The sequence below is a fragment of the Carassius auratus genome, unplaced genomic scaffold (genome assembly GCF_003368295.1).
Source record: "Carassius auratus strain Wakin unplaced genomic scaffold, ASM336829v1 scaf_tig00024481, whole genome shotgun sequence".
In the NCBI taxonomy this organism is placed as follows: Eukaryota; Metazoa; Chordata; class Actinopteri; order Cypriniformes; family Cyprinidae; genus Carassius; species Carassius auratus.
The window spans coordinates 1-10,742 of record NW_020525349.1 but is presented as its reverse complement, the minus strand read 5'-3'; the positions used below and the strand labels follow the sequence as shown (position 1 = coordinate 10,742).

The 10,742-nt window shown below is 38.0% G+C and overlaps 1 protein-coding gene across 1 annotated transcript; it reads right to left on the bottom strand.

Annotated features, from left to right (window-relative positions):
• Window positions 1-2,553: 2,553 nt before the first annotated feature.
• Window positions 2,554-4,008, bottom strand: LOC113078171 (melanocortin receptor 4). The gene has a single exon (XM_026250486.1). The coding sequence runs from the start codon at window positions 3,684-3,686 to the stop codon at window positions 2,706-2,708; it is 981 nt and encodes a 326-aa protein (XP_026106271.1). The 5' UTR covers window positions 3,687-4,008; the 3' UTR covers window positions 2,554-2,705.
• Window positions 4,009-10,742: the final 6,734 nt, after the last annotated feature.

Here is a 10,742-nt window from a genome sequence, read left to right as displayed (position 1 = left end):
ATAATAGAAGTACATGTAACGTGTAACAAGTACACCTTAAAATAAAGTGTTACCATTTTGTGTTTATGTTGTAACTACATCACCTTGATGCAAAAAGCATCTTTCTCCATTGACAGGCATTAAAAATTAGCACCAAATTCTCACTACATACATTGAAACTATTTTATTATATAAGAGTAGATAGTAAAAGTGTTATATCACTTGTATTTAAAAGCTTGAATATCATGTCACAGACTGGGACAGTGAAGCGTTTGAGACTGTGTGTTCTTGTGAGAGAGATTAGTCACTTACGGTTCAGGTGACTGGCTCAAACCACCTGTAATTAGGAAAGAGTTTTCATGATCAAAAGAGATGGCAGAATTTAAATTGTGTACAGGTGCAGCTCAATAAATTAGAATGTTGTGGAAAAGTTCATGTATTTCAGCAATTCAACTCAAATTGTGAAACTCGTGTATCAAATCAATTCGTTGCACACAGACTGCAGTAGTTTCAGTCTTTGGTTCTTTTAACTGTGATGATTTGGCTCACATTTAACAAAAACCCACCAATTCTCAATACTTCATAATACCAATAATAATAATAAATATTATAAATAATATATGTATATATATTATTTTTTTTATTTTTTTTATTTTCATGAATTGTTGGCCTTCTGGAAAGTATGTTTATTAACTGTATATGTATTCAATACTTGGTAGGTGCTCCTTTTGCTTTAATTACTGCCTCAATTCAGCGTGGCATGGAGGTGATCAGTTTGTGGCACTGCTGAGGTGGTATGGAAGCCCAGATTTCTTGTCTCTTGCTTCTCATTTCCCTCTTGACAATACTCCATAGATTCTCTATGGGGCTCAAGTCTGGTGAGTTTGCTGGTCAGTCAAGCACACCAACACGATGGTCATTTAACCCACTTTTGGTGTTTTTGAAAGTGTGGGCAGGTGCCAAATCCTGCTGGAAAATGAAATCAGCATCTTCAAAAAGGTGGTCAGCAGAAGGAAGCATGAAGTGCTTCAAAATTTCTTGATGAACGGATTCAGTTCAGTGACTTTGGTTTTCAAAAAAACACAATGGACCAACACCAGCAGATGACATTGCACCCCAAATCATTCAGGTTCAGGAGTGCCTAAACAAGAGGAATATGACTGTACTGTAGCAAAATTCATTGACACATCTGGAGGCTTCCCCAGCCTCCTGGGAAGCATTCCTTTTTCCTCCCACTCAACTTTCTGTTAACATGCTTGGATACAGCACTCTGTGAACAGCCAGCTTCTTTGGCAATGAATGTTTGTGGCTTACCCTCCTTGTGAAGGGTGTCAATCCTCCTTGTGAAGGGTGTCTTCTGGACAACTGTCAGATCAGCAGTCTTCCCCATGATTTTGTAGCCTAGTGAACCAAACTGAGAGACCATTTTGAAGGCTCAGGAAACCTTTGCAGGTATTTTGAGTTGATTTGCTGATTAGCATGTCACCATATTCTCGAGAGTGAATTAGTGGCGTTTTGTTAAATGTGAGCCAAAATCATCACAATTAAAAGAACCAAAGACTGTGTGCACTGAATTGATTTAATACACAAGTTTCACAATTTTAGTTGAATTACTGAAATAAATGAACTTTTCCGCAACACTCTACTTAATTGAGACTTCCAGAGGGTCAGGCACCAGCTGAGCCATTCTCATTGCTAACAGGAATGCCATCTAATAGCTTACAGATCTCAGCATGCTGAAAGAACCAATCCCAATATTTTCTTTGTGCATTCAGTGGTGTTGGCCTTGATTTAAGGTCAACTAATATTGCTGTATAGAGAAGAAAACCATGGGGATAAATGAGAGTTTATTGGAGGTGCAAACTGACAGAAATCCTTCCTTTTGTAGTTGTATCAGATGAGAGTCTGTTCAGCGCAATATGATGACCTTCGAAAAAAAAAAAAAAGCTAAATAGTCTTTAAGAGCTTACAGGCAATCTTTTACTAGATTATATAGATATTTACTGTTTGAACTCCATGATTTTGAAGCTGGAAAGGAAGGGAAATGAAATAAAATCCAAGAGCAAAAGCAAAACCATCAAACACTATCAAATCTGTTATGATTTTACCAATTCCACAAGAAAATAGATGAGGCATACTTGCTGGTTTTGATGTTGTTTTATTTGCACAATGAGATGGCATTACAAAAGTGAAATAAAATTATCTTAACTTATAAAATACAAAAAAATATATATATATGTATGAAACACATTAATTAAGCTGCATCAGTTCTCGAGCTGGATATCTGAAGTAGCAACCTGCTGAGAGAACATAATCACAGTAGCCAAATATTGTGCTTGAGTAACTGAATCACAACACACACAGTCCTATACATTTTATGTCATTTAATGCCTTTAAATATTGGCACTTTGACTTTTTGTTTGCTTATTTAGCAGATAAAAGGAATGAGACTTGTGTGTGTGTTTTACATCATATGTGTATATATATATAAACACCAAAAAGAGCATGTCAGTGAATGAAAGAAATTAATACTTGAGTCATTAACATTAGCATTTTTTTTTCATGGTCAGCACATCCATAGTATCACATTTCTCTGGACATCAAATAAATGTGTGCAGAATAATAATAAGCTGTGCAGTGTAATTAGATCTCCCACATTCTCAGCATCATCCAGCAAGTCAACATCTATCTCCCAAACAGTACTTTGACGTCAAACAGAAACAAGCTTATACACACAGAGACGCCAGTCCATACCAGCAGCAGCAGATCTCCTTGAAGGTTTTCCTCATCTCTTGGCTCCTGAATGCGTAGATGAGAGGGTCTATGACCGAGTTGCACATAATGAGGATCAGATACATGTTGAAGTGGGACATGAAACAGATGCAATAGGGATTCCGGGGGCAAGAGATCATGAGGATGAGGTGCAAAAAAAAGGGAGCCCAGCACACCACGAATACTCCCAGCAGGATAGTGATAGTGATGGCCCCTTTCATATTTGCCGCCTGCCAGATAGGGCCGTTGCCAGGGAGGGCGGCAATGCGCTTCATGTGCAGCCGGGCTAGAAGAAACATGTGGACGTAGAGCGAAGCCATAAGCGCCAGCATGGTGAAGAACATGCTGATAAGGCAGATGAGAACGGTGGTGCTCTCAGAGTACACAATAAAGAGCACGCCAGAGACCGTACACAAGGTCCAGATGCAGGTGATGATGGTGCCCGCCCGCCGTTGGGTCATGATGTTGTGGTAGCGCAAGGCGTAGAAGATCGTGATGTAGCGGTCCACCGCTATGGCCAACAAACTCCAAATGGAGGCCAACAGTGAGCTGCAGATCATCGAGTCAAAAATGTTGTCCATGTTCTTGATGATGCTCTCGCGATAAGTTAGGTTGCCCCCCGTGATGAGTGCCATCACTACAGTTTCGGAGGCATTTGAGACACTGACCAACAAGTCTGCTACAGCTAAACTGCAGATAAAGAAGTACATGGGAGAATGAAGGTTCTTGTTCTTGATAATAGCAGCAATCACTAAAATGTTCTCCAGGAGACTGACGAGCCCGAGTGTGAGGAAGACCTCTGTGGAGATGAGTAGCTGCTCGTAACATCCAGAGGTTGATCCTCTCTCACCTTGATCAGGCTTTCCCACTGGCAAAGCCCCCTGGCTGTGATTTCGGTATGAATGATGCTGTCCATGGTGATGTGAGGTGTTCATTTCTCTGAATATCCGTAGTCAGTGCTTTGATCTCTATCTACTTCAGTCTGATAAATTCAAATTGAACATCATCTGTCATAGGGATCAAAGAAAGCAGGTGCTGTATGAGCATCTGTCACCTCACCTCAGTGATAACATCCGGCAATGGTCTGCAAGAGCCTCCTACACAAAACGCACACCCACAAAAAAAAAGAAGCATGCAGAATGAGGATCAGAGGATAAGAGACAGCAGCGACTGACTGAATCTGAAAACACAAACTCTGTTTCAAAACTGTTGAAGTGCAAACAGAAACATGCAGCATTCACTCAGTCTCCAGAGTGTGTCCAGCACTTGGCAGGCAGGCGAGTGAAATTCTCACAACCACTGAGTGGCATGCTGAGCCCAGGCTCCTCCCCCAGCTCTCTTAACCAATCAGAGGAGAGTTTTAATGGTGAATGTATGCAAATATCAGCAGGACGTCAGTGTATGGATTGGATTGCCTCTGTTTTTAACAAATAGATAAAATCTTGAGTGTAAAGCATTTAAGGCATAAATTTAAAGCATTTTGGTGTCATGTTAATAAAATCAAGAAAATCAAGGAACAAACACTGAGTGTGAATCTTGCAAGTATGATAATATTTAATCATATATAAATGATTCAGTGATTCACTGTGGCAATCACTTGTTTAATTTCTGAACGAATCAGTGTTTTGAAGGAATGTTATATTAATGATTCCGTGATTCACTCAGATTCTGAATAAATCTGAAGATATTCAAGAAATTGTACAAATCTGTAAAATAAACGATTCAGTGATTGACTCATAAAGATGGACAATTGTTTAACAGTTTAATACATCAGGAATGCATAAAAATTTGAAAATTATTATATTATATTATATTATTCAAAGTGTTTCTGTAGGCCGTCTATACCTTCCTATATCATCTTCTATGTTGTTAAATAAAGTGTAGTTCAGCAAGCCTTAAGAAATTTACCATCCACAGATCTATGTCCTCTCCTTGAACTAAATGCCACAGAATCTTTTATTTAAAAAAATAGTGTTCAGAAAAGAGCTGAAGTGGAAGAATGTTCTAAAGTAATTGGTTATGCTTGTGTTCTGTCATACTGCAAATCTACAGTATACACAGCAAAAAGCAGTTCCAGGTTCCATTTCAGCTCCAATATTCCCACCTTCATCTCAAATGCAGCAAAAGAAGTAGCACCAGAACATCTACAACCCCCCAGTGAGGTTGACCCCATTAACCTGCAGGAATTCTCAAAAGAGTGAAGCAAGTTTATGTATGACTGCTAGGAATATGACTCATGCTCATTCCGAAGCCCAGTAAACACCTTGATTGGTGACAACAGAACAAAACACCTTGACGAAATCTTGGTTTAAACTGTATGTATCACGGGGAATGTTCAGATTCAGATGAATATACGGGTCACAGAGCACAAGGGGAGAGAAAACACAACAAACAGTCCTGGGGTATGACACTTGAGAATATCTGATAATGTTCTGAGTTCTTTCTTTGAACTACTATAGCCAATGCACAATATGAAGGAAGCTTCTAACTTCATTTCTAAATGAATCAGTGTTTTAAATTATTTGGTTATATGAATGATTTAAAGAATCACTTGTTTTGACTGTGAATAATTAAGTGCAGTTGAACAAATTTCTAATCAGATTCGAGTACTGGAACTAACTGTTAATAATAAAATAAATAATGTCCTGTTGTTTTATTTACTGGTTCAGATTAGAATCTAACAAATCACCCCGTTCACATTTTACAAAAGCTTAATGAAGCTCATAAATCAGAGCTGACTCCACTCTCTTTAGCCTATTGATTGTACTATTGATTATATATATTTTTATGTCCGAATGTAGAAAAGTAATTACAGTCAAAAGAGCCTGATGAAAGGGACTGACCCCTTCTGTGATTACCACATGGGAATAGGGACTATGAATACTGCACAAAAAACAGCTTATCCAGCTTAGTGTACAGGTGAGACAAATGGTTTTTCATTGAGCAAAAAAAAAAAAAAGAATCCAGAAAAAAAAAAAAAAAATGATTTTCGTAATGCTGGTATGTAAGCAAAAATATCTTAACTTAAAATATCAAAACTAACTTAAAATATCAATAACTTGACAATCATGACATTAAAGTAACAGAACCAATAACAAAATTATCTGAATATTGCTTCATAATGATCTTTTAAAAGTGTATAATAAAAGAGTATTATAAATGCACACTTTCAATCCACTGAAACAGAGCATACTTGAAATCTTAATTTCTATCAAACCTGTTGTGAAATGATGATGACACATGTTCCATGTATATTTTTACTTGCAAAATGTAAAATTTAATATATTCTGAATCTGTCTATTTTCCCTCCGGTTCAAGAGGGCGTTCTCAAAGGGGGAAGTAGCCAGTGGTGTGCCCCCAAGCAAAATCTGCACATAATCCACATAATGCCATACATATTTCACATTCAGATACATTTTTTTAAGGCAAAAATAAATTAATAAATAAATGCATTTAAAAACACTAACATTAAAAAGCTAATTTGATCAAAGTTGCAATAATGGGTCTTCCATAAAAAAAATCTGAACGGTTATATAATACAATCTCACACGCTTTAAATTCCTTGTGAAACCCTTAAGCAAGCTAGAAGATAGAATGTTGGATATGTTCTTAACAGAGCAGACTTTTAACACTCTTTATAGCTTCATGAGATATTCTACCTGAACATGTCACTAAATTAGAAAACTACCACCTTGGAAACTAGAAGGTTGATGTCAGGGAATGTGGACCTGTTTGGTTGTTTTCTCCCATGTGCTCCCCGTGAGCCAGTTTTTCCCCTCTCATTGATTTGTCATATGATTCACCTGTGTCTTGTAATTACCCCTCGTTAAGCCCTGTATTTTTAGTGTTGTCTGCACCCTGTTTTAGGTTGTCCGGTATTGTTCATCTCATGATGGCTACGTGTGTGTTCCTATCTGCCCAGTGTTACCCGTTTGGATTATTAAAGACTCTTTTTTTTGTGACTCTCCTTTCATCTCAGTGTTCCTCGCTCCTACACAGTACACAAATGTGACAGTTAAAACTAGAATTTTCATCTCACACCAGCACTGTAACATGCTCTAAAGCAGGGATCCTCAAACCTGGCCCACAAGATCCACAGGATTTAACTTTAACCCTAATCAAACACACCTGAGCATGCTTACTTCAGGATCATTAGAAAATCACAGGTAGGTGAGTTTGATCGGGTTTTGGAGCTAAACTCGAGATTTGACGAACCCTGCTTTGGAGCTAAACTCGAGATTTGACAAACCCTGCTTTGGAGCTAAACTCGAGATTTGACGAACCCTGCTTTAAAGTGTCTTGGATATTACTATTCATCACTGACCCCCAGTTTAATACCTCAGAAATGCATAAAAATGTGAATATTATATTATATAATTCAAACTTGGTTTATTACGTTTGCTTTTTTTCTGGTTTAAAATTACTATATTACAGGGTTTCAAAAACTAGGAAAACTACTGTATTTAGAAATTTTTCAAATTCATTTCGCAGTAATGATGGATAAGGCAGCTTTTGTGATCTCAGCTCTGCTTTGCAGCCGTTACTGGAAAAACCCTTACCTCTCCCGCTCTTAGCGCATCCTGCTGGAAATAAAATGAACTCGTGGGAGTGCCGCCACGAATTGATAAGGTTGTGGGAAACACTGCATTGCTAAGCTAAAATGAACCTAAATTGAGCTAGGCATTAAACCTACAAATCTTGTTCATTTTAAATATCACTTTTACACATAAATAATAACTATCAAAAAGAAAATATTTATTAAAAACAAGAGAAAAGTCCAAAATTAATGTAAGAAGAAATGCAGAAAAGGATGGCATTAACAGCTACAGAGTTCATAAATAAAGCATTGAACATTTGTTAAATATAACTTAAGATCAAATTGGACTTTGTTAAATTTTATATATTATATGAAAACACTATTATACAATAAATGTACAAAGTTCTTTACCAACTATTCTGGCATTGCAATACACAAATAAACCACACCATTAACACTGATATTATAACATTTAACAGACATGTGTGTGAAAGAATGTGAGCATGTGTATGAATGACAGAGTGTAAACTCTTCTACTAAACAACACAGAACAAGCATTTAACATTGTTTTTGCAAGTGATGCACTTACAGTTTGTTCCATGGTCCATACAGATCATGCATCACTGTCAATTTCATGATCTCTTTAGCATAATTGATTTAGTCATGAAGAAACCCCATCAGCACATGTGACATCTTCTACATCATCCAGGGCAGTGTCCTCTTTAAAACCCACTGCTGCGTCAGTTTAGGGAAAAGGGACAATATCTTCTTTGAACATCATTCATCTCAGTCACCCTGTTCTTCATCAGTTGCCTAATAAGAGAAACACATTTGAAAAAAATAAAACATTTAATCAAACTATCCATTTCAGATTAGAGGTGTATTCACATCCGTTAGGATAGGTAAATAATCTGTTTTGAAGTTTCAGCACTAAATTTAATATTCTCTTAAAGCTGCAGTCGGTAACTTTTGACGCTCTAGCGGTAATAAACAGAACTGCTTGCGTGTTGCGGAAAGGACATTTGTAGCCGGAGCTACTTCTCCTCTGTTTATGTCTATGAAGAATCACAAAGGTACTGGGTTACTCCGCCACGGTACCCTCGAAGCAATCTAAAATAGTCAGAATATAAACACTTATTATAGGTGTACCCTAGTGATTCAGGACAGGCTAAAACACGGTTGGGAAAATGGATTCATGGTCTGTACTCGCTTATTATATACATGTTTGTGTACTTGAACACAAAAAAAGTTATGGACCGCAGCTCTGATTGGTTTTTTCTACCGGGAGCCGGTAATTTTATGCGAGCAGCTATTGGAAGCCAGTGCAAATTGAATAAACGGAGGTGTGACGTGTATTCTTTTTGGCTCATTAAAAATTAATCTTGCTGCTGCGTTCTGAATTAATCTTAAAAGGTTTGATAGAACTGGCTGGAAGACCTGCCAAGAGGGGCATTGCAATAGTCATCAGGATGGAATGAGAGGTAGAGTTGAGTGTCATCAGCATTAGCAGTGGTATGAAAAGCCATGTTCAGAAATGACAGAACCTAATAATGCCATGTAGACAGAGAAGAAAGTGTTCCAAGAACTGAGGCCCTGAGGCACTCCAGTAAAATGTTGTGACTTGGACACCTCACCTCTCCAAGATACTTTGAAGGACCTATCTGATAGGTAAGACTCCAAACCATTGAATGTGGTTCCTGAGATGCCTTTTGCCAGTAGGGTTGATAGGAGATCTGGTGGTTAACCATGTCAAAAGCAGCAGACAGATCAAGCAGGATAAGTACTGAAGATTTGGGATTTTGCTCTTGCCAGTTTTAGAGCCTCATCACTGAGAGCAAGGCAGTCTCAGTTGAATGTCCACTTCTGAAGCAGACTGGTTGCTGTCAAGGAGGTTGTTTGTGTGTGAGAAATGTTAGAGACTTGGTTGAACGCAGCTCGTTCAAGTGTTTTTGCAATGAAAGGAAGAAGCAAAACTGGTCTGTAGTTCTCTAAAAGAGATGGGTTGAGGGTGGGTTTCTTAAGTAGTGGAGTTATACGAGCCTGTCTAAATGATGAGGGAATAACACCAGTATGGAGGGATGTGTTGATGATGTGAGTGAGTGCAGGTACAACTGCAGGAGAAATGGCTTGAAGGAGATGAGATGGAATAGGATCAAGCGGGCAAATAGTAGGGTGATTAGAAAGGATGAATTTTGAGACTTCTGCCTCAGAGAGTGAAGGGAATGATGTAAATGAGTGTAAGTTTGCTGGTGATATGAGCTTGACTGATTGTGGTGTGAAAAATTGTACACTAATGTGTTTAGTTTCATTAATGAAAAGCGTTGCAAAGTCGTCAGCTATTAGAGATTAAGCAGGAGGTGGATTAAACTCTTTGATTGGTGACAACAGAACAAGAAACCTTGACAAAACCTTGGTTTAAACGATATGTATAATGGGAATGTTCAGATTCAGATGAATATACAGGTCACAGAGCACAAGGGGAGAGAAAACACAACAAACAGTCCTGGGGTGTGACACTTGAGAATATCTGATAATGTTCTGAGTTCTTTCTTTGAACTACTGTAGCTAATGCACAATATGACAAAAATGGTACACTAAAACATCATGCTTCTTGCCATTACAACCACCATCTAGTTGCCTGCCAATAGAGCCATAGCTGATGTTTTGAGGAGAAAAAGTGAATGTTCCTAAAGGCTCAAATAATTAGTCCACAAAGAGTACATGATGCAAGTAGTTTCAATACTTCTAGCTATGGCCCCGTTTGTCAGGATATGAGATCTTTATAATAAATATGCTGCTTATTATTTATTCCGTAAAAGCTGCTCAAAGCAACCAATGAAATGTTGTGGTTGACTGAATACTGCATGCAGCACTTTGTCTCTGCTGAATTCCAAACATGAAGAAATAAGACAGCTTTGATGTGACAAATAACAAGATAAAATACATATTTTTTTATTGGTTGGGATTCACATACACAATACAACATGCTCTCCACCAGGCCAAATCCTTATATTACTTATGTGCATTAGAAAGCAATACACAGGCTCAGAATACCAGGCTACAGCTCTACTTACCATGTAAATTGATCAGTAGATGACGCCACAGTCCTACACAGTAACCAAGAACAAAGCTGGACACACCACAACTCTGATGACTGGCTACTACTTTGCACTTAACTTCATCCTATTTTCTAAATCTCACACCTCAGGCTGTTAGATTAGGCAACCAGAGAGGTTTACACGGAGCACCCGTACACTCTCTCTTCAGTCTTGACTACATACCTTCTCCCAGCTCCATTATCAAGTGTAAAGGGGCAGCACGAATGGTACAAAAAGACGCACAAACTCAATAATTTCCAGTCAGATCAGTTTTTCTGACAATCCTGAATAGATAAATGAACTCACTGAATTAGTCAAGACTATCACACTTCACTTCCATTTCAATGCATCATTTA

Coding starts and splice junctions, on each gene's coding strand:
- LOC113078171 (XM_026250486.1), bottom strand. CDS start 3,686: ATGAACACCTCACATCACCATGGACAGCATCATTCATACCGAAATCAC.